At 31.1% G+C, this 24656-nt stretch overlaps 2 protein-coding genes across 7 annotated transcripts; one reads left to right on the top strand and one right to left on the bottom strand.

Moving 5' to 3' along the window:
* Positions 1-183: 183 nt before the first annotated feature.
* Positions 184-19272, top strand: LOC141450909 (calcium/calmodulin-dependent protein kinase type IV-like). 4 transcript variants are annotated; one of them, XM_074121803.1, is made up of 11 exons: positions 187-345; positions 1042-1147; positions 5708-5977; positions 13755-13827; positions 14178-14246; positions 14951-15106; positions 15189-15333; positions 15763-15832; positions 18090-18204; positions 18831-18974; positions 19144-19272. In XM_074121803.1, exons 3-11 carry the CDS (start codon positions 5907-5909, stop codon positions 19213-19215), a joined length of 915 nt encoding a protein of 304 aa, XP_073977904.1. In that variant the 5' UTR covers positions 187-345; positions 1042-1147; positions 5708-5906; the 3' UTR covers positions 19216-19272. The 4 variants fall into 4 exon arrangements, with proteins under 4 accessions (XP_073977906.1, XP_073977904.1, XP_073977902.1 ...); XM_074121805.1 differs by lacking the exon at positions 1042-1147 and having other exon boundaries at positions 184-345; positions 5708-5738; XM_074121801.1 differs by lacking the exon at positions 1042-1147 and having other exon boundaries at positions 188-345.
* On the bottom strand, positions 13714-24596 carry LOC141450910 (uncharacterized). 3 transcript variants are annotated; one of them, XM_074121808.1, is made up of 7 exons: positions 24254-24541; positions 23809-23990; positions 23514-23736; positions 22265-22403; positions 20636-20795; positions 20483-20548; positions 13714-14485 (listed from the first exon to the last, which is right to left on the bottom strand). In XM_074121808.1, exons 1-7 carry the CDS (start codon positions 24342-24344, stop codon positions 14477-14479), a joined length of 870 nt encoding a protein of 289 aa, XP_073977909.1. In that variant the 5' UTR covers positions 24345-24541; the 3' UTR covers positions 13714-14476. The 3 variants fall into 3 exon arrangements, with proteins under 3 accessions (XP_073977909.1, XP_073977908.1, XP_073977907.1); XM_074121807.1 differs by lacking the exon at positions 13714-14485 and having other exon boundaries at positions 20341-20548; positions 24254-24378; positions 24467-24596; XM_074121806.1 differs by lacking the exon at positions 13714-14485 and having other exon boundaries at positions 20341-20548; positions 24254-24540.
* Between the last annotated feature and the right edge of the window lie 60 nt (positions 24597-24656).

The raw sequence follows: 24656 nt of genomic DNA, 5'->3' as shown, positions 1-24656 counted from the left end.
GTGACAATAACTGAAAATGCCATATAAAGAAATAGGACCATTTTCTAGGAAGGATAATGCTGCTTGATGCATACAGATACTATTAATAGGTAAACTTAAAAATAAAATTAAATAAGAATTGATACCCATCAAAAACCATAGATTTATAGAAATTTATTGTTAATAGAATTTAATAAGATGCCGAGTACATAGTGGTAGCAGAAAGCTTACGATGCCCCCACTTAATTTCTTGTCTTGCTCCACTTTTTGTCCAATACATCCAAGATACAGAGATAACATTGTATTTGTTCGAAGACAGGCTGCTGCATCAAAAATCATCGCCTTGTATCTACAGCTCAGAAATTGGTAATTTGTTTTATCTTTTGAATAAATAAAAAAATTTCATTAATTTAAAATCGTAAATTAATAATATTATGCAGCTTAAAATTATTATGTGTATCTAATATTAATCTTAAAAATGGTTTGTTTTAATAATTAATTTATTCGTTTAAAATAACTGACAAAACAAAAATAAATTTTACCGCAAAATTAGTTATTTCTATTATACTAGTGCATACTCAAGAAAAACTTAAACTAGATTAAAACAAAAATGGTAATAATAATCATCACAATAATCTGCCTAATTTAAACAGTCGTATAAGAATAAGTTATAGATTTTTTAAAATAATATACAGCACCTTTGAAGATCTGGGTTTATTTCTTAAACCACACGAAATAAAATAATAATTGCTGCCTTTTTTCCGGTGTTCTCACTTTTTGCAGCATTTCTATAGTAGGCATCAGTAAATAAAACTGGATAAAATTACGAAGTTAAATAACTTGTTGGAGTGTCATCACTTTCCTTCCTTCATTACAGAAGTATAATTTAATTTCAAATTTTAATGAATTGTTTTCAAAATGATTATACAGTTGCAGATAAAAATGTACATATATAATTTTTCTTTTATGATATTAAAATGATCAAACAACCAATACGGATACTGAAATAAAATTTATATTATTTTGACTGAATAAAAATAAACTCTTGAACTCTGTTTTAAGAAAAACGTTGGAGCCTTTTTTCGAGACGATCCCAAATAAGTAATACTCAGTCTCTTACTAGGAAATAAAACGTAAACATTTCTCGGGTAATTCAATATCTAATAAAGTAAGTATAAAAAAGCAAATTAATGATTTTAAAAAAAGTTAGCAATATGATATCTAAGTAACCTTTTAAGATTGTCCCAAAAATGACCGTAGTAATTAAATGTGTTAAGGTTGATCGTCAAAAACTGCCCTAAAAATCATTCAACTTTGACTATTTACTTACAATGCAAGTACAAAAAAAAACAATTACTTTTCTCATGATTCTAACTTTTTATTTTGTCTACTCCTCACTTTTAGGGGTCAGTAAGTGGGAGATCCCCAGTTTGAATGCAGCGGGTAGTTTTTTCGATATAATGGAAAAGTGTTAGTAGTGAAGTATGAGATTTTATCCCCGTCTACAACACCTTTAATTTACTTTTAGCTTTTACTCTGTATTTTATAAAATATTTCGTAACATAATCTAGATTGTAATAAAGCGAATATTCTACATTATTATTCAATTAAATAAAATAATTCAAATTAAAATTAGATTAACGAGTATTTGTTCTACTTATGAAGTTGAGAGAAAATCGTAGACGATATGCAGAAAAAATTAAATAAAAGAAAACTCTTAGCAGTAAAGAAGTATTGTTCAATTAGGTGCCGGGGTGATTCTAAGATTTTAGTCTCTTAAGTAAGTCAGGTTTCTAGGCGGTAGATCCAATCTAAAGAAGTGTTACAGTTTCCTGTGTTTTTTTTTAGTTTTTAATACATTTCAGTCTAACAAAATCACATTATGTTAAAAGTTTTCTTGTTAATGTTTTTAATTGCGAGGTTTCTGCTGCAGCTGCTACGAATAAACAACACTTATATGTTTTATAGTTTTTATTTTAATTGTACTTTATTACACAAGGTACTATATACACTTGACGCTAACTCCCAGTACACAACAACAACAACAACAACAATGACGCTGTACAGACGCTACAAGCCGCATTACTGACGCCACAATGCCGCCAACCCACAAAGACAAAATTACCAATGTATTAATTAAACATTATTTAACACACCCCCTAATTTTATCTTTATCTATATCAGGTATGCATTTATTTATGAAACAATTAAGTCTTTAAATTTATTGAATTTTACTCCACCTAAAGGTTTTGTGAAAATGTCTGCGACTTGATCATTCGAACTACAATGTTTTACATTAATTTCACAGTTGTCATATTTTTCTTTTATATAATGGTATCTTACATCTATGTGTTTTGATCTTTTATTTATGTTACCATTCTTTATTATATCAATAGCACTTTTATTATCTATAAATAATGTACAGTTCAAGTTTTTACCAGTTAGTTCATTTATGAGTTCTTTTATAAAAATTAATTCTTTACAACATTCGGCACTACTAATATATTCACTTTCCGCACTTGATAATGCCACTATATTTTGCTTTCGCGAGCACCAGCTAACCGGCCCGCCTCCATAGTATATCACGAATCCAGTTGTTGAGCGACGAGTCTCAGGGTCTCCCGCATAGTCGGCGTCTGAGTATGCTATAAGCTCTTCTTCATTATCCTTGGTCGAGTATTCTACGCCAAGCTCTTCAGTTCCTCTCAGATATCGCATAATTCTTTTTACGTTCTGTATATCTTGATTTCTTGGATTTTCCACGTGTCTGCTGCAGTATCCCACCGCGAATGCAACATCTGGACGAGTTTTTGTTGCCAGATATAAGAGTGAACCCACACACTCTCTGTAAGGAAAATTATTGTTCTTCTCTTCGTTATCGTCAGGATTACTTTGAACCATTGGAGTCGAAACTGGGTTTGATTCTTCCATTCCGTATTTTTCTAAAATTTGTTTTGTATATCGCCTTTGATTTAGCCTCATTTTATCTTCTGTATTCTGCACTTCCAACCCAAGATACGTTTTCGGCTGGTCATTAATTGTCATCTTGTATTCCTTATTTAAGCAGCTAAGTAGGTTAGCCATTTTTACTTCGTCATTTCCAACTAAAATTCCATCATCAACATGAATGGCGAGTATCATAGTTTTTTCTTCATTGACAAAGATGCATCGTTCAGATTTTATAGGCTTAAGTCCGTTTTTCTTTAATGTTTTTGTGAAACAGTCGTTCCATTCGGCTGGAGCTTGTTTCAAGCCATAAAGTGCTTTTTGTAAATGACACACACAATTTTCTTTGTCTTCTTCATACCCTTCAGGTATATACATGTAGATGTCTTCTTTTAATTTTCCATATAGAAAGGCAGTTTTAATATCGAAAGTTTTAATAAAGAGGTTCTTTCTTGCCGCTATTGATAGCACTACACGAAGTGGAACACTTCCTACTACAGGACTGTAGGTTTCTTCAAAGTCAATAAATGGACGTTGTTCAAAGCCTCGAACTACCAATCTGGCTTTGTACTGACCATTATCTTTTTTCTTGAGAACCCATTTACTTGTAAGAATATTCTTGTCAGTAGGCATATCATTTTTGTTTATTATTGTCCATGTTTTATTTTCCTCTAATGATTTTTTTTCTTCATCGAGAGCCTTTTTCCAGTTTTTACTCTCTGGTCCAGTCAGGGCTTCAGAATAAGTCAGCATGACATGGTCCAAATATTTTGAAGGTATCCTTTTGTTTCTTATGGGTCTATTTGGTTTCTCCGGGATTAAGACTTCTTCTTCCTTTTCTGTCTTCCTCGCGTTTTGTAATATGTTTTCATCATTTGTCATGTGACTCGAAGATCCCGAATCCAATATCCACTTGGAGTTTGATGTTTCATTAGCCAGAAAAGATATGTCGTGTTTTTCAGGGTGTTTATTTTTTCTAAAATAGCAGTTCTTTTCATCATGGTTATTCTTTTTGCATATTTTACAGAATTTACTTTGCCTTCTATTGGGGCAAAACTTAGATATGTGTCCTGGTTTCGAACAATTAAAACATTTTACCGGTGTTGAATAAGAACGATTTGTTTTATTGTTAATCACGCTTTTGAATGCTACTGCAACATCCTCTGAGCATGAAAAACGTTTCTCCTCATTTGCTAGTCTTGTGATTAAATTTGACAGTGTTTTTTCCTCGTTGGGGGTACTCTCCCAGGCACTCCAAAAATGTCTGTATTTACTGTCAAGACTAGTTAAAATTTTTGACATAACCATGCTGTCGTTTATTTCATTATTCAGGGCTTTTAACCGAAAAACCAGGTTTTCTAAAATGCTAATATTAGTTGATATATCAACGCTATTATTAAACTTGAAGTTAAAAAATTCTTGCATTAAATCGAATTTTTGTTGCGTTGAATCACGCTCGTACACTTCTTTTAGTTTTTTGAACATTTCTTTAGAGTTATTGCAAGTCATAACATGTGTCAGTGGTATTTTGTCTATTGAGAGGATAATAAGTTTTTGCGCTTTTGCGTCCCTCTGAACAAACAAATTATAGTCCTTATGGTCTTGTGGAGGTGACGCTTCCTCCCCAGACACAATGCCATATAACCCATTGGCCTTCAATAAAATTGTTATTTTAAATTTCCAACACTGGAAGTCCTCGGGTTTCTTCAATTTGTCTATCTCCATCACTTCGTTTAATAGATTCATTTTTTACGGATTTTTATTGTAACAACGTGCAACTAACCTTTATATTCCTTTAGTAGTTTTTAAGATGGACAACGGCCTGGGCCCATAACCTGTTAAAAGTTTTCTTGTTAATGTTTTTAATTGCGAGGTTTCTGCTGCAGCTGCTACGAATAAACAACACTTATATGTTTTATAGTTTTTATTTTAATTGTACTTTATTACACAAGGTACTATATACACTTGACGCTAACTCCCAGTACAACAACAACAACAACAACAACAATGACGCTGTACAGACGCTACAAGCCGCATTACTGACGCCACAATGCCGCCAACCCACAAAGACAAAATTACCAATGTATTAATTAAACATTATTTAACACATTATCATGAACATTATCTTGAAAACAATTTTCTTTTTTTTTCTGAGGACACTAAACGAATACTTCATTTTAAAACTGATCGTAATAATTCCTTCTCCATGTAAGAGTAAAAAAAAAACTTGAAAGACGTCTCTCTGTTGATATTATCCCACTTATTCATTAGCTTTCATCTTTATTCTTTACTAGCAATCCTAATTTGATGATTAGAGCGGAAATATCTGGTTAGCGTTGTAGATTAGTATTTGGAGTCTCCATACGGAGATCACTCCAACTCACTTTGTCACACCTATTTATAACAGCTTTTGCAGTTTTGATATTATAACTTTCGAACAAATTCATTGAAGTTGCACCAAATAAATTATACATTCACGAACTATTTTTTTTTCAATTCTCCTACTTAACATATATTTTTTAGCACTTTTTAGGCTTTATTTCTCGTCTTCCCTGTTTTGTTTTCTTTTCTCTTGAGACGACTATAAATTCGAATGACCAAGCTGTTAAAATTGCAAATTGATCAATGATAATTATTAAAAAATAAAATAAAATTGATTACTAGTGTAATCTATACACTAAAAGGAACAAATCACCTGTAAAAAAACGTAATGATAAAATTTAAAATTGTGCTTTTAAGTACCTAGAAAGATTTATGTTTTTATTTCTTATTATCATTTCAGTTTATCTCTGACGATCTTGAGTTGGCATGAAGTGAGTACACGAGAGAAATTTAAAAATACATTATGTGCATAAAGTGACTGTAAAAACAAATCAAAGTTGATTTTTAAAAAGTTTGTTCATTTTTATTAAATTGTTGGAATTTTTAAATCTTTTCGTTCATATTACGTGGCTTAAAGATACAAAAAATTAACTAAAATAATGGATCAACAATTCGTAACACATAAAAGGATATTAGACGACTCATATATTTTAGGCGATATTATAGCGAGGTAAGTGTTTTTGTTTTATTATATATTTAAACAATTTAATTCTAAGATATCAATCTTCTATTCATTGAAGAATCTTGTTATTAAAAAAAAAAATTCTATTTTATGATTACCTTCCATCAAAAAATATTGCAATTTACAAACCTAAGAACCTGAGGCGGTTTTATACAAGGACAAAGTTGGACCTAAATTATTGCTTAAGGTTGTTTGCAGTATTCATTAATAATGCAAAGGCCGAGCCATAAACATTCTGTTGATAGCTAAATCTCTTTTTGGTGAATGTATATTATTTTTAACTCCGACGCAATACAATTTTATTTATTTAACAAAATAAATTATCTAACAGGCAAAAAATTATTTGAAAGAATTTCTTCTCTTACTAAATTCTCATGGTTCAAACTTTTACATTTTCTTTTAAACATGTTTAATTCTTCTAACATAACACAGTTTGTAAGTTACTGTTTGTAAAGAAAACCAAATGTGCCATGTATGGTACCGGTTGAAGGATTTTTATCGCTAAGTTCCTTTTTTAGTGTAGATTATTCAAAGAGATACAAACCATTTTCCCCCTAAAAAAAAACTCTTTTCTTCTGAACTTCATTTAATTTGTTCTGGTATAAATTTGATATCGAAAGAACGTGTTCGTAATACTGCAATAAGAAAAAAGGCTCTTCCTTATCACAATTTGTATTAATTTTTTTTTAACCAAAAATTTGTGAAAAAATTAATTAATTAAAATGAATTTTCTTATTATTTTGAATCGGTTTGCTATTTTCAAATGAGTTTTTTTTTGTTTGAAAAGATCCTTGCAATTTCAGCTGTTGTAGACTGAAAGCAATTTTTGCTCCCTTATTTTATCAAGTTGTACTCTTATGTATGCAGGAAAAACGCCATTTTTTAGATATGGTTTCGATATTTAAAAAATTTAAATGACAAGAGTTTAATGGTGTGGCAGTGTTTAGTGTACTGGATTCCCATGCGAAGATCCCTTGTTCAAATCCAGTGATGTCCCTTACATTTTCAGTTCCTAAGAGCTCCAATCAGTTCACTGACCAGTAAGGAGTGTTGTCTGTAATGAGAGAGCACAGTCCCGGAGACTGAAGTGCACTAAAAAAAGCTTGGGGCGCCAATGTTCCCAAATGTAGAGTTTGTCATACTCTATTGACCATCCACAAACCGACCAAAATACCGCAGAAACGCCCTATCTTAAAAAACATTTGTTCCATTCATTTCCTCTCTTTAAATTCATTATGGTGTCTATTAATGTTCACTTAATTTACCATTTTTAAAGTGTTCTTTCAATTAATTTGTTATTTCTTTCGAAGCGTAATCTAAAAAAAGATTCTTCTAAGTGTTCTTTAAAATATTGTCCTGTAAAGAATAATATGTAAATGAAAAAACAAAAATCTTTTGACTTCGCCATTTAAGTGACTAAGGAAATAACTTTGAAGTGTTTCCCTTTTCTAAGAACATAGAATTAATCCTGTTCTTTAATCAGAAATGATAAACATGTTGAATATTATCAATGTAGTATGTCAAGAAAACGAACACAGAGAAATGCCTTAAAAGATATTAATCGTTTTCCAATTGACATTAAATAATTATTGAGGTGAAACTATTGTGGTAGACTAATTAGCAGTATTAGCAAAATAATTAATTAGTACAGAAATCTTTGTCTTCGAAGTTATAAAAGCTATAGTATTTTAAAGCATTGTTTTGTAAAAGATACACTACGTTTCCAAGAAGATGTCGTACGTTGCTCTATTGTATCCTTTTTTGTGTTCTGAAGAAATTTTATCGTTAACTTAATGAATATTCAACACTAAATTTACACGTACTTATAGACACAGACGTATTATTAGTATTATTCCATATGTACATTTATGAATAATGAAATAAAAATAGGTCTTTTAAAATACAAAAGACAGTAACTATAGTTGAAGACTAAAGTAGGCCAATTTTTAAAGCAAATTAAATGCGTTGTAAAATCTATGTAAGAACACGTTTTTTCTTCAACACTTCATTCTATGTACAATACTATTTTGACAATTAATATTCATTCCTTCAATGGGTACTGGGTATTCATTTAGAGGAGATCCAAATCTGCTTTGCTAATACACTAAATTCTCCTGGCGAAGAGAAAAACTATTATGGTAGATAATACTTAGCAGTGCTACCAAATTATAAGAAGCAAGTACTAGAGAAAGAGGGCTTAGCTAAGTGGTTAGCGAATACTTGATACCAACACGTAGATCACAGGTTCAAATCCAGCTGCTGGCCCTTAGATTTTCTCTTTTTAAGAGCTAGGAAAATTTTTAGGAGCATTATCTACTACAAAATATTACAAAAAATAACTCAACATTTAAAAACATTGTTAAACCAGAGAACTCTAACTAGGAATTCATATTCAGTCCGCTACCACTACTCTAAGGTCTTATTCTTATCATACCTCCAGTCACTAGATTGACAAAAAATAATTCTTATCATGGCGCCATGGAGTCCCATTAGTGGGAATGCCTCCAAAAATTATGGAAATTTATTTAAAATGATGCCTCTAAATGGAAAATTCAAGTCATACGTTGCTGTACTGATTGAGAAATAAAACACCAAAACAGGTGCCACGTCATCTTACTTTTTTTTGTAATGATGTTTATTTATTTAATTTATTCTGGCAAGAAAAGTATTGTATCCTTGCTAAATTTTATGCGAGTTTTCACCAGTATTGTACTTTTAATATCGAAAATTTAGTTTAATAAATTGGGTTTTATATTTATTGAGTCAAACACTGTAAACTTTGTATTCCAATAGCGTCTCACGGAGATCCGACTGTTACTTAGCAATCAAGAATCCTTCATCTAAAGTACAACTTGACTGAATGGGTTTTTAACCAAATTTTTTGAAAATAATGTTACCAGACATCTAGGGAGTGATGAATATAAAAACAATAAATTTAAAGAAAATTTATTAATCAAATTAATTAATTAAAATTTATTTATTATTTAGAATTATTTATTAATTTATTATCTCAAATATTCAAGAATGATGAATAATTTTTGCGACTTATTGTAGATTCTTTACAATTTAAAAGTTTGAGGATTGTAGGCAAATTCGTTTATAATAGATTTTAGTGTTATAGCAAGTTAAAAAATTAAGATTATTGTTAGTAAGATTTTTCAAAAATGATTTTTAATAGTTTAAACTAACCTTGGATCTGTTTAAACGTGAAAGAACATAAGGATTTCACTAAAAGTATACCATTATAATTATTGTCCTTCTCCGTGTTAATTGTTCGCCTTGAAAGGTTTTTTAACTAATAAACTTTATGCTAACATCACGTACATACATGATAAGCTTGCTAACAATTATAAACAAGTATTTTCAAAATTATATTCTCCTCTTTCACTCTGAGTGGGACATTGATTGATTTGGGAGAATCCACAAAGTAATGAGTGATAAGCATGCAAGGCTTTCTTCCTACATACCGTCCCTTTTTTTTATTATGTGTTATTCTTTCAAGTGATTATTGTGCTTACAAATGTCGTCTACTTTACTCTAATTTCCCAACAATTTAAGATCTGACTCACCCTCTTGTCGATCAATCGGTCCTATCAATTTAGATAGTATCGTTGTTACTAAGATTTTTGCGCTTTTATTTAAGTCCGATGTTCTATTATATGCGGAGAGATTCGTAAATTTTTTTACGAACTTTTTTTTAAAAAAGAAAATCGGGAAAATCTGAAATCTGTTTAGTAAAATTGCACTTTGATTAACCCCCATATTTTTAGCTTCGTCTTCTACCTTATTCTCTAAAATTGCTGCAGCGGTGACGAGATCTTGCAGAGCTATATCCATTGACCATATCCAGTTTTTTTCATGATACGCTGGTTTTCATAGACCTCCTGGCATTACTCATTCATGATCTTCTTCGCTCCATTTTAGATCATACCTAATTAACGCATGGATACTTGCTACGATTGTTGATGCAACTTTATTCACAAGTTTCCTTCCGATCTACGCATTCATAAATTTTAAATAAGCCCTCCTAGGATCACATGCTTTAACTCTGGGAAAGGCTACTTTCTCCAATGGGGCGCCTGGTACAAGTACCCTTGTGCATACTTCTTTATATTTACTTCATATATTTTAATTTTTAAATTGGTAGTTAAGCTCCACTTGAAATAGGCAGTTACCTTAATTTACTATTTTAACTTTTTTTTTATTTACCGTTAAAATAAATGCTGACCATGTTATGATAAATAATAATCATTTTATTATCTTTAATTTTATTCTGCACTGCGGAACTGACCACATTTTCAACAATTTTATTACTCTTTGGGTTTCAACCGTCTTTAAGATGTTCAACACAGGATTTTCACGGGGGAATCCAGTACGCTAAACACTGACACTCTGTTAAACTCTTATCTGAAGTATCATTTCAATCTTTTAAATTCTGAAAACGTCTTTAAAATTGTTGTACTTTCCCCGCAATTTTCTCGTAACAAACAAGAGTTCATCAGTAACATTTTAATTATGCATACATTCAATTGAAATTGTATTTTTAAAAACTAATTACTCAATAGAAAGATGTTTCACCACTCATAAAGAATTTAATTCTTTTGTTAAATAATTATCATTTGTTGTATTTTAAATAATCTTTAAAATGAATGAACTTCATGAATTATTTTTAGCTAATACCAGTTTTGTGTGTGTGTTTATTGTAAAAAAATTCTGTTCTTCCGTTCCTCCTAAATCTTAACAATGCAAAAGGGCTGAGCTTAGCCACTATTGCACTAAACTTTCCTTTAGCCAACCTTTAGACTTTTACCTGTTCACAGGTACTAAAGAACAGAAAAAAATTTAACAAGTTTTTATTAAGAATTTCAGTTGAAATGGGCTTGAAACAAAAAATAAATAATTCTATCCTATAATAAAAAGGTGACTAAACTATCAATTTACCAAGCCTATCCATAAAGGTAAAAAGAGAAATGTACGTCAGTCAGATAAGGTTGGACAGCTATCTACCTTGACCGAGAAATAAGATCAATTAAGGAACGCAAGGTTATTTTTATTATTTTTGCTTATTACCTTCTCTATCAGAAATATAAAATTTATAGATTTAATTAAAAATCGCCCTTATAAAGAAATATGTCAAAAACATTGACGAAGATTATTAATGAGATCATTTCTAATTCAGAGTGTACGTGTGCAATATTTGATTTTCGCAATACTCTTTTTAAATTTATTAAACGTAAATTTTTTTTTTCTGTGTCAGTACAGCACATTACGAGTAAAATAAATAATAATATAAGTTTCTTTTTGCGTAATTACGTTTGTAACAATACTAGCCATTTCAAGGCAATGTACAAAAATAATATCAGAGCAAACATTGCATAAATGCAAATAAATTTATAATTTTTGTTTGTTGGACTCATTATAATTCCTTCATAAAACTTAAATTCAGATGTCTAAAGTTTATAACTTTTGAAAACTATATTGTATTTAATTAGATTTTTATTCCGGCTATAACTGTGTAACAAAAACATCAAGTTAAAAAAAGTATTGAACATTTTTCTGATGGGCCGATTAATGATCACGAAATGGTAATTTATTTTATTTTGCAGAATAAAATTTACTTGTAATTATGAGCCAAGTACTACCACATCTCTTCAACCAAATATCCGCGTAACATATTGTATGTCTTAATTAATGTTCATTTTTTTTTTCGAAATGTTCTACATGTTTGACATGTCAAATGATCATGTCAATAAAATTGTTGGTATGTTTATTTATTTATTTTATTTTTTCAATTTTCTCTTAGCTCTAGGTTGGAGAGGTGGATAGATTTACCTTTAAAGTACTAATTTAGTTTAAAGCACTCCTATTATTTTTACCCTAAAATGTGGGTTAAATGAGTTGCTAAAATTCCGAGTTTTTAATGAATGTCTCGATTGGAAGTAGCATTACTCTCTCTCTCAAACCCTCTCTCTAAGGCTCAACAGTCCTTTCATTAGATGGCCAGCCCATCTTAATCTCTCTTGTTTCACTCTTGACACCAGGTCCGCTTCCCCAAGAACGATTTGAATCTCTGCTGCATTGGTGCGAATACGTCACTGGCCGTTCTCACATACTGGTCCGTAGATCCTGCTTAGGAGTCTTCTCGCCCAGACCCCCAACAAATGTTGGTCGGCACTCGTTAGAGACCATGTCTCGAAGGCGTACATCACGACAGGCCTAATGACCGTTTTATTTATTATTTATTTGGCCTATCTGGAAATATCGCGGGATTTGAAAATTTGTGCAAGGCATAATAACATCGGTTTGCCATTGCTATTCTAGCCCTTATGGCGGCCCCGACGTTATTGTCCTCAGTCAGTACCACACCCAGATAAAGGCCACTTAAAGACCTCCACACGTTCATAGACCTTGTCCTCTACTTGCAGCCTACCTTGTCTCTCTCCATGTTTGCTGGATGTCTCTAGAAACTGTATTTTCTGTTCGTTAACATGGAGCCCCATTCTTTTAACCGCATCAACGAACTCTTTCATGTAATCCTTAAGGAGTTAATGCTGCAAGACGTCAGAACGAAGTCGTCTGCATATGCGAGGATCTGACATAGCCGGTTGTAGATATTACCTCCGCTCCGGGGTTGATTGTGACGTTCTTAACTATCATCTCCATTATGAGATTAAATAATGTAGGTGACAGAGGATCTCCCTGTTGTGGGCCATTTGTCACTGAGAAGCTTCTAGATCTGGAGCCATGGTCCTTGACACAGCATTTCGAGTTTGCTAATGTCTTGATTGTCAGGTTGATTAGCTTCTTGGGAATTCCAAACAGCGTCATCATCCTTAACAGCTTATTTGCAGAGCCAGATATTAACCATTTCTTTGAATTATTTGTATTTTATAAATCTTTATAATAACCTCTAAAACGTAAAATAAAATGCTAAAGCCTAATTATAAACCTAAAATATATAAACCTAACTTATAAATACCTAAATTTGTATTATTTATGTTATTGATATTGTTGTTTCTGTAAATTGGATGGATATTAATCCGTTTTTTATTAAAAAAAAAAAAAAATCTGCAGATGGATGAAAATTTAGAGGAAGTAGCATTTACTAATTCGAAAATAATCTTAGTGGTTTTCTTTAAAGTTCGTCCAAAACAAGAAAGCTTATTTATTTCTATTAAATTCAAATGATAATAAAACAAAATAGTTATAATAATAAAAAACATGATTAAGCAATCATAAAATATGTAGTTGATTTTACCGTTCAGTATTTCATTAAAAAAATATGTCAAGTAGGTAATTAATCTTCAGTTTAATTTGTAAAAAGTTGACTTTATTAGTTCTAGCCAAGCTAGAAATTTACGAGTTTCACGATAACGCGAAGGAAGAACGATATTCAGGCTCTTGAAGTCAATTTAGAAAAAGAAATATTCTCCAAAAAGAGAAAATTTGTACATAAAAACTAGCAATAGTAGAAAAAACCATTATGATAATTTTAATTATTAATAAAATTATCTATTCATTTTTATAAACTTCTTTGATTCGTTTTTATCCTATGTAAGTATGATATATGTTTTATTTTTAAGAATGGTAATTCTGTTTTGCTTCCAAATATTTTTACTTTTAATAACAATTTTATTTTAATAAAACACTTTTTCTAAAGAATTGACTTTTCATAGTGTGCTTCTCTGTGACGAGGACTAAAGCTAATTAAATAAAAAAATATATCATATTTACTTGAACCATTTATTTTAATTATTATTTTCAGAGGACAATTTTCTATAGTTCGTAAATGTTTATACAAAGGAAAAACTGAAAGAGCTTGTCGAATTTATAGAAAGGTAATGTAACATTATATTGCTTCTGTTATAAGTAACTTGACTTTAAATTCATTATTGAAGCATAATTAAAATGGTTAAAATAATTATAAAAAGCATTAAATGGAAGTTATAATGAATAATATAACTGAGCATCCACAAGATTATTTTACATAAATCAAACGTTAAAGGAAAAAAGTAACTTCTAAAGCCTTAAATTTAAGTACTGTTTGTGCCTATTTATAATTAATAACTAAACAAATTTTTGATTTCATTTTAACTCTTTTAGATTTTACAGTAAGGATAGATGAAACGGTCTTTTGATTTAGGTTTGATTTTGTTGAGAATTTGATTTTTTGTTTTGTTTATTTCAGGGAAATGTAAACAACGAAAAATTTATTGCACAATTCCAATTAATTACAGGCATTGTTCATCCAAATATCGTAAGTAATTTGATCTTCGTTTAATATATTTAGAAAAGGATAGCTCATAGGTTAGCGTTCTGGATTCCCACACTTGGAAAGCCAAGTTTGAATCCAGCTGCTGGTTATTTTCCTAGGAGCTTTTTACAGCTCACTTTCCGGTGATGTGCAGTGTTGTTTGTAACGAGAGTACACTGTCCGGAGGCTGGAAATGCTTGAAAAATGCTCTTGACACCAATAATCTCAGATGATTATCCGCCCTAAAAAAAAATTAATTAATTAATTAATGAAATTCATTTATTAGGCTGTATGAAGGTTATTAAACATAAAAAATCGGTGTTCAATAATCCCGAGTTTTCTCAAGGCATTGTCTTCCTTGGCCCTTGTACTTTTTATCTGGTGTACACGGATCCGTGGACGGTAAGAGGTAGAAAAATAAAATCGGGATGTTCCAGTCTCCGAGACCGCCTTAAGCTTGTATCGTCGAAGATCTTAAAGTAGAATATTGATAATCCAAACATTGTTAACTGCTGAATAAATAATTTGCGTCCGATGATGAGTAGTTTTGTCTAAGAATGAGTACGGTGTAGAAGTCTTTAGTGCTATAAAGACTCCGGGCTGCATTTTCCGATGTTGCAATTTCTTCATTAAAAAAATAAAAAAATTAATAAAACATTAAATACCACAAAATTAAGTAATATAATCTTTTATTTTGTTGATAATAGATACAAATTTATGAAGCTTTTGAAACTTTAACAGATATTCAGATTATCTGTGAAAGGATAAAAGGAGAAGAGCTGTTTGAAAGAATAGTAACTCTTGGACATTACAGTGAAATTGAAGCTGCTAAAGTTTTACGATGTATCCTCTCCGCTGTGGAGGTAACTCATACTTTCTTTTACATAACATGGAAACTATAAATGAAATTGATGATTATGAATATTAAGTGTTGTTTGTTTATAGTGTCTACATAGCAAAGGAGTGGTACATGGCGATATAAGACCTGAGAGTTTGATCTACCAGAGTTATAATGCAAATGCTGTACTGAAACTCAGAGATGTATCGTTTTCAAAGTTTACTCCCAATACACACACTTCAATTTATGTTGGCAAGTATCAATTAGCAACTCCATATAATTTTCAAAGATAATGTTAGGAAATGGTTTAAACGTGCCGTAATTTCTTTTTCAATACTTAAATTAATATTTGTAGCAAAGTTAAAATACTGCTCCATAAAATAAGCTGAACATCAGTCCTTCGGATTTCACTTTACTAAAAGAATTCACTAAATTTCTTAGAGATCTCAGAAACCTTAAATCCTTGATAAATTTGATTTCTTCTCTTTCAAATAATTACACACAATTTTTATCTAAGTGTTGCAAAGTATTAGTTGTATTTCTTTGATTTAGCCAAGAGAGAGATTTCCTTTGTAATTGCAACAATTTTGCTTATACATTTGTGAATGTTTGATCACACTTATGTTGGGTAATTTAATAATAAATTAATTTTAGGAGAAATTTCTTCTTTTTTTTTTATAGCTCCCGAAAACGAAGCTATTCCTACAATGGCTGGAGACATCTGGGGTTTAGGAGTAGTCCTTTATATTATGTAAGTAGTTAAAATACGTGGATTCAGTTTATAAATACAATTATAATTTTTCGGCATTATTTTTGTTTTTGTTTTGGCTGTTATGCGAGTTGGTTATCTGTTACAATACTAAAGCACAATGATGCCCTCAAGCTTTTCTCTGTACTTTTCTGTTTTCCTTAGTTATATTTGTTTACTATAGACTCGTTTGTGTATTTATGATTGTTATTCATCGGAAGTGTTGTTATACCTGCATATATAAGCTTTCTCTCTAGTTGTTTTTAATTTAACCAGTTTGTAATTCTAATTCGTGAATTGAAGGCCATTAAGATTTGAGTTTAAATTAGGTTCTTATTTTATAATCGTAGATATTAATATAGATGTGAGCGTTATTAGAGTTATTTGCAGTATTTCTGTTGCCCTAGACTTGTTTAATCCTTTAAAAGCATATACACTGGGCCAAAAAGTCTGTGAACACTAACCTAAATTTTATTACTTTTATTATTATCTTATTAGAAACTTCTTTTATTTTCAAATGAAATATACTATTCGATAGACAGAAACCAGAGTTTTTCATTTTATATTCAATCTTTTATTTTTGTTCAGCAGGAATATCACAATTAAATGTTTAACAAAACAACACCCCAAACGAATGCAAAAAAAGTCTGTGAACAGCTGTATAAATATGTTAAAACATTAAGATAACAAACAGAAAAACGATTGAATAAAGTTTCAAAGTTCTCTATTGTATTGTAGAAACCACTACAGTCAGTTTTGTGAATAAATAATCTAATTAGTACATATTTAACCACTAATATGGAAGTTCCCAGACCAATTCGAGAACTTATTGTGACGTTGCGAAATGAAAGAAAAAGTATTCGAGAAATAGGGAAGATAGTTCAAAAAAACCCTTCAACGGTGCATAATATAATTAAAAAGTACGGAAATGTGATTAGTAGGCCACGCAGTGGACGGCCACCAAAACTTAATTCCTTTCATAAACTGCAAATTCTGAAGTCTGTTCGAGAAGAACCCAGGACAAGCGCTCAAAAAATCAGTCAAGAATTATCAAGTGGTTATGTGTAAGCGTAACACCACAGACAATTAGAAATAAATTACATGAATACGATTATTGCGGTCGAGTCCCGAGGAAAAAACCTTTAATCAATAAAATAAATAGTAACCGCCGATTGGATTTCGCGAAAGAATATGTTTCTAAGCTTTCTAGTTTCTGGGAAACCGTAATCTTTTCAGATGAGTCGAAATTCAATGTATGTGGGTCTGATTGACGACAAAAAGTGTGGCGAAAAAGAAATGAAGCTATGAAAATGAAAAATATGAAGCCTACTTTTAAGCATGGGGGAGGCAACATTCTGGTGTGGGGTGCATGAGTGCTAAAGGAGTGGGCAAGTTAGATCTAATTAATGGTATGATGGACCAATATGTGTATGTGGATATATTAAGACGCAATTTAAAAGAAAATTCAAAAAAATTAGGGTTGGAGGGAACGTTTGTCTTCCAACAAGACAATGACCCGAAACATACCGCACTAAAAACTCGGGAATGGCTTTTAAATAATACACTCTGGCGTCTAAACACCCCTCCACAATTGCCAGACCTTAACCCAATAGAACATTTGTGGGATGAAATCAGCCGCGAAATAAATAAACGAGGAATAAGAAACCGTGAACAACTAAAAAACGCTATTTTAGAAGAGTGGGATAAAATTCCAACATTGACGACCACAAAATTATTAGGATCGATGAAAGCTCGCTTGTTGGAAGTGATTAGGAACATAGGAGGTCCTACAAGTTTTTAAAATTTATAATTCACGTACAATGTGTAAGAATGATTTATTTCTGCAAAGTGTTCACAGACTTTTTTTGCATTCGTTTGGGGTGTTGTTTTGTTAAACATTTAATTGTGATATTCCTGTTGAACAAAAATAAAAGATTGAATATAAAATGAAAAATTCTGGTTTCTCTCTATCGAATAGTATATTTCATTTGAAAATAAAAGAAGTTTCTAATAAGATAATAATAAAAGTAATAAAATTTAGGTTAGTGTTCACAGACTTTTTTGGCCCAGTGTATTTCGTTTAGAAAATGCTGTCTATCATTGTTTAGGTATTAACGTTAAAATGACCACTACAGAATTCTGTAGGTGACTATTGAATCACTAAACTGGCCGCTACTTCAAAAAAGATTTATATTAGATTCTCCTCCATTTAGTAACAATAAAATCGTAATACATATTTCAAAATCTTTTTTTTTTTCAGGTTATGTGGTTTGGAACCAGATTTAGACCATATGGAATTAACTGAAATTTCGCCCGGCTTTACCCTACCATGGTGCGATGATTTATCGTTAAATGCAAAGAATCTTATTCAGAAAGTAAGTTCTACTTGGTACGTTTTATGAAGCTTCTTATAGCGTAGCTAGTTATGTTTACTTTATGTATTTCAATTATAAAACAAATACTTTGGGCATTGCTTAATTCTTAGACACAAAAAAATTAGTTTAAATGAACCTTTGAAGTAAGAAATTTACTACACTTTTTAAAAAATAAATCTGAAGCAGATAGTTGCATAAGCTTTTAAGTCAAAAGCTGTGTAATGCTAAAATACTTAATTAAATGTGTGAGTTAGAACCTTGATAATCGGAAATAATGTGAGGAAATCGTAAAAGGGTTAGCTACAGATTTTTTTGAAGAAGGGCACTGAGCCTAGAGCTCCAAAACCTTAGGGTCGGGTCTCTGGTGGTACACTAGATTTTGACGTGACTTGAAAAAAAGTTGTTATATATGAATATAACTTCCGTGCAGTTTTTGATGATTAACCTCCTTATATAACTGTCCTACCTTACTACTGTATACTTAGTCCTATAGACATTTTGATTTCATAAAATAAAATCTAAAAAAAAATCTAGTTTTTTTTTTAATAACAAATCGGCATTGTAGAAAAATAATTGTATCTAGAAGAGCAATTATATATCTCATACCTATTAAAATTATACTTTAGATGCTAGCTAGGAGACCTTGTGTGAGGATTGCAGCAAAACAAGCTCTCGATGATGTTTGGGTAAATGGAAGAGCAAATAAAGTTATTCACATGGAGGGTGCTGTGGAAAGGCTTAAAGAATTTAATGCAAGACGGAAATTTAGGGTAATAGATTATCATTCAAAAATTATTTGTAATATTTTTACAACTGAGTGTAGGTAATATTATATATTTTATAAATATCTCATATATTATATTCTTAAAATTTCACAAATCTTGGAAAGAAAAAATTTCACATCTACACTTCCGTTCATTAAAATTCCTTTTATTTCAGGCTGCAACGAAAGTGGTCCTTGTGACCAACCAAATGAGTAATAAACCTCTCAGGAAAAAGGAATTGCGCTAAGTCTTCTGTATATAAAACATTATTGTTTTGGTGTAAATAAAATATTTTAATACCATATTTCGCTAATAGTTTCATTGTTCAAGTATACTCGTAATTTATTGTTTACTGTTGATCAAAAATTCACTAACATGTTTTATTAATTTATTAATAAATTTAGCATATGTAAATAATTTTCCTTTTTTTGTATGGAAAGGAAAATGCTTTATGCACCATGTTGCCCCGGGTGTTGTGGGATCCTCATCCATTCTCAAAAATTCTCCTTTACAACCAAGAAAACCCACCCTGGAATGGTGTTTATCGCTTCAAATCAGTTGGAGCATAGTTTAATGCCTTTTCAAGCTACTACTATTTTTAACATGCCCTTTTTGAAGAGAGCAGAGCGCAATCCCAATTCCGCTGGCACTATCTCGACGAAGATGGTCATCTTTTCCCAGCAGTCATTACAGGAAAGCATGATTTCGGACGATGAAACAATATTCTGACGATCTCCTTCTCCAGCTTTAGTCTGTAGTTTAAAAAGGTGTAGTGAGCACCATTAATGGCTGAATCACCGACGATGCATGACGAGTCACCCATTCTGCAAAGTTATCTCTATAGATGTAACATCATCCATCGAGAATAGTTGTTTAGCTGAAGTGCCGCACGAACGATTTCACTACTTCTTTTACGACAGCGATGGTAGGCCGGCCTCGTCTAAACACGTACTAGCTTGGGGGATAGCACTCGACTGGGTTGGTCTTCTTAATAAGTATTTCCAGGAGTTTAGCTAAAGTTCTAGCATACACTTTGTATACAAATCATTGAACGCATTTAAAATTGTTAAAACTGTTGAAAACTAGTTTTTTATAAAAGCTGGATTTCGACATCGGACGTATATCTTACATATATCACCTCTGAGAATCAAGTTCGGTTGCACCGAAGCCTTTTAGAAACGTGCAATGCTGGCAGAAGAGTTGAAAATTGACGCAATACGCGTCTGTTACCATGTAAGAAGAAATTTTAGAGCGAGCTATCTTCAGAATATTTTTTTTGCTAAGTAGATAAGGTCCTCTAATTGTTAAGGAAAGATCAGGTATGAGAGATTAACTTCATTACATATATTACACATTAAAAAAAAAAAACCTCTTCTTTAAAAAAAATGTATTTTGGTCTTCTTTTATAAATTACAAAATAAGTGATCACTATAAAATATAGATTAAATATAAGCTGTGAGCTGTTTTTAAAAAGTAATCCAAGGTAGTAACTGCTATAAAAATTTACTACTTACACAATCCGACTGGAGAAAGGATAAAATTAGGTAAGCAATTTCTTCTGAAGATATAAACATCTGCAACTGAAAGGGAATGCCCAATTGAAATTATGTGGTGATATATTACTTAAGAAAATTTAAAAGAAAAATAAATGGAACTATTTATTTAACCTTTTTGCCAGAAAGAAATTTTATACCCTCCATTTTAACACTCTTTAAAGAACATTCCTCCAAATTAAAGCCATAGGTTTTTTTAATATGCTCTAAAAGTCCGTGAAAAAATGATTGAATTTCATCCAATGTAAGAACACTACTCGCTGGATCTTCCCTACTGCAAAAATTCAAAACAAAAATATTTTCACTATTTCATTTTGATAAAAAAATTTCTCTTCCACACTTTATCACTGAAAGAATCTCAATACTTTCACTATCTCTCAGAGAAGCAGACTACACTGCCACTTATTGGTCACAGACGGTAAGAAGCCCCCAGGACAATGATGGCAAACCTTTTGAGATCAGCGTGTCAAAATTTTGAAAAACCCTTAGCTACTCTGGTGCCATGTCATACATAAAAAAACATTAATAACTTTTGAAGCTTGCAAGCATAGTAGAAAAAAAGATTAAGTAAATGACTCACTTTATGATCATTAATTTCAGATAAGGATTGCCAGATCCTTATTCTCAATAAATAACGTAATTTCTTCAAAGTACTTCAAAAATCGCTATATTGTTTATAATTATATAATAAAATCTTGTCCCTGTCGATGTGTGTCAACCAAAATTAGTTAGCATGTCACTTCAGACCGGGTGTCATAGTTTCATCATCACAGGTACAGTGTACAAAAGACCAATATTTCATACTAAAGTATTATTTATTTATTGTTTTTGTGGTCTTGTTATACTAATGAGCTGTTTACAGAGGGAGATATAGCATGCGCAATTCCAGAGCGAGTCATGACCCAAACAAATTTCAACCGTCAATATCTTTTCAAGTTATGGATCTGTAGTACAAAAAAAAAACAAAAAACTATAGCTTATAACTGAGCAAAGTCAAGTGTATAAGCGAACCAAATTACATAATAATATGTTCATTACAAAGGGAGATACAGGGGACGCAATTTTAGACCAAGTTATGACCCAACAAAATTTCTACACTCAATACCTTCACAAATTATGGATCTGTACACAAAAAAACTATAGCTTATAACTGAGTAAAGTATAATGTTAAGAAGTCAAATGCTCAAACTAATATGTTGTTTACAAAGAGACAATTAGTGGGCGTAATTGCAGAGCAAGTTATGACCCAAAAAAATTCAACACTCATGATCTTTTTAATTTATGGATTTGTAAACTAAAAAACTATATAACAGATTGAAGTATAGTGTATAAGTTCAAAAAATTCATTCTAATATCTTGTTTTCTGTGTGAAATATAGCGGGCGCAATCTCTGAGTGAGTTACGATCCAAAAAATTTCAACTTTATTGAAAGTTTAAAATATATTGATGTTCACAACTTATGGATCAATTCACAAGAATCTTTAGCCCATAAATGAGTAAAGTATTGTCTAGGAAAAAATTCTAAAGCCAATGGCAGCTGGACTCTAACTCGGGGATATCAAAGTGGAAGTAGATTGCTATAACCACGGAGCTAATTCTTTCCCTCAAAGTTTTAGTCGTTAATATTTTTGAAATATATGGCCTCTTTGTAATATAAACCAAAGATTATTCCTTAACTGTGAAGTAATCTAAGCGCATTACGAAAATAATGACAATATACTGTTGAAAAAATATTGATCTCACCTACATAACCATAAATTTTCTAAAGATTCTTCTGTCAAATGTATATGTATCTGGGATTGTTGTGAAAACTCTGGTAAAGAGAATGCAATATTTACACCTTCATTCGCCTTTCTCATTAATGATTCATTGATACCAATGCCTAAAAAAAAACTTTGTAAAAGGGTGATGGAATAAAAAGTTACATTTCAGTGAAGTGTACCGTTTACAGTTTAATGCTAAGAAATAAATATAGTCAGAATTTTATCAAAAATTGTGAGTTAGGACGCTGAAAATAACAGATAAACTCATGTGAGTGGCCAATTCGAGAATGCACTGATCACATTTTCATCCTGTGTTACGCTGTTAATATTAGTTTGTCTGGTAAAGGAAGCCCTGTGTTTGCACATTTATAGATTTCAAGCGAGCCTTTGATTTGAGAAATAGTTCTAAATTGTGCAAGTTACATTCTATTGACTTGAGTGGAAAAATATAAAATAAGAATTCCAAGAACTTCCTTCAATTTTCTTTGATTTTTAATTTAGACATTCGATTTGAACTTCAGTGTTAAGGAAAATCGGAGTAAAGGTACTCAATGTATTATGCTACCCAGTTGATAATAGATACATGGCAGCAACAAATACAAAATTAGAAATTTTTAGCTAAATTTGCAAAATCCCCTGATAGTAACCGTGGATGACAAAAATTGTGCAATTAGCAATTAGAGAAGTAGAAATCAGAATACACTTCAGGATTTAGATGACCGTATCATAAAAATGAGACGAAATAAAAACGCCAATCGTAGTGAATTGGAAACGTGACTTACCCAAACATTGTTTTAAGATTGTCGAGACGGAGCAAAATGAGATACTGTATGAGAAAACCTGTCAGCATTGAGATAGATAATAATGAAAAAGTGGAGATCAAGCAACAAGATCTACAGGATTGGCAGAATATTATGGAGGAGACTGCCCAACTTTATTTTTAAATGGGCGCCAATGTCTGAGATCACACAGAAACTGTTTCAGTGCACAGTTGGCCTCCAGTATATACGGCCGGACAGCATTCCTTCGATGTGATTAATCGCTGTACACTGATGTGTAAAAAAAAAAAAAAAATTCCAAGGGCACGCTAGACCTGAACCCAGTATCTTTGTGTAGAAAATTAAAAGATTTTTAATTTTTTTTTGCGTCCTAGCAGTTGTCATGAAATTCAGAACTTTCCCATACTAACTTATCACCGTAATCGGAAATTAATATAGAATAAGATTTACCTGTGAGCCATAAAAATTTAATGTTGCTTACGCAACATGGTCTTATGCAGCAACTAAACATTTTTTCTAGCGAACAATGGATAATTTTCGTGACAGGTGCACCAGCTTCTTTAAAAACACATAAAACTGGTAGGCTCGTAGTTTTACCATAAATTTCATTGCTATCAGCCAGCGTAAGAACAAGAGATTCATATCTAATTTTATTATTTTTTAAAACTTTAACCTAAAATAAAATAACGGTAAGCAACATTAAAACATAAACTTAAAAAAGGATACCATTTCACTATAATACTACCGTAAGTGCTGGGAGAGAATATGCCATTCCTTTCAAAGTATCAAATTCTACTACACAGCCTGACATTTTTTTTGACACTCTATTTGTTAACAATTTTGAATATTGTTGTAGAAGTTCTTTCTCAAATGCAAAATTAGCCAGAGCTGTAACTGCATAAATGGAAACATTTTTTCCTGAAATGGCTGAAAAAGAGAGATCATCAATCAAAAACTGTAAATATGTTATGATTATCACACTTACGAAGGGCTCAAATTTTAGTAGATAGTTTTAGAAATTTTAATAAATTTATCAACTAAGCATTCACTCGGTAAGAACTCGATTTCTTGAGTCAAGTACTTAAAGTTAGCAAATAGATGCCTAAGTTTTTAAATACTATTCTATCTCACCCATTGTTTAAAACTAATGGAGGAAATATATAACATGTAATATAAATAATAACAAATACCTTTCAATAATGGGACATTTTTAATATTCCTTAGCTCATTCCTTTTGAGAGAAGAAAATGTAGTTCTTTTATTCATAATTATTTCATGCATATATTTATAAACAACTGATTGTCATTAATAAATCCTTATTTTTACAAAAGATTCATTATTATTTTTATTAAAATTTACACAGAATAATGAAATATAAGCCACAAATATTTGCAATTACAAACCATTCAATTTTAATAAGGTTACTGTTTTGTTTTCGTATTTGAGCAGTTTACCTCCACAACGAAGAAATGACGCATATCGACCGCCAAAAATACGTTCCATAACCAAGCACACTGTGACTGATATATTAATAATTTAATAGCAATTAATAGTGCTGAAATGACAAAATTTTATTTAAAAAAAATGACCAAT

Source organism: Rhodnius prolixus, unplaced genomic scaffold, assembly GCF_049639745.1.
Source record: "Rhodnius prolixus isolate KJV_2025 unplaced genomic scaffold, Rpr scaffold_8, whole genome shotgun sequence".
In the NCBI taxonomy this organism is placed as follows: Eukaryota; Metazoa; Arthropoda; class Insecta; order Hemiptera; family Reduviidae; genus Rhodnius; species Rhodnius prolixus.
This window is presented reverse-complemented; position numbering and strand designations above follow the sequence as displayed.

Bases quoted from the DNA above. Each gene is read 5' to 3' on its own strand.
- LOC141450910 (XM_074121807.1), bottom strand. From the start codon at position 24,344: ATGCATGAAATAATTATGAATAAAAGAACTACATTTTCTTCTCTCAAA. The intron at 23,991-24,253 runs GTATTTGTTATT...TCTCTTTTTCAG, and splicing joins AAATGTCCCATTATTGAAAG to CCATTTCAGGAAAAAATGTT. The intron at 20,796-22,264 runs GTGAGATCAATA...GAATTTTTGCAG, and splicing joins GAAAATTTATGGTTATGTAG to TAGGGAAGATCCAGCGAGTA.
- LOC141450909 (XM_074121803.1), top strand. From the start codon at position 5,907: ATGGATCAACAATTCGTAACACATAAAAGGATATTAGACGACTCATAT. The intron at 13,828-14,177 runs GTAATGTAACAT...TGTTTATTTCAG, and splicing joins CTTGTCGAATTTATAGAAAG to GGAAATGTAAACAACGAAAA. The intron at 14,247-14,950 runs GTAAGTAATTTG...TGTTGATAATAG, and splicing joins GCATTGTTCATCCAAATATC to ATACAAATTTATGAAGCTTT.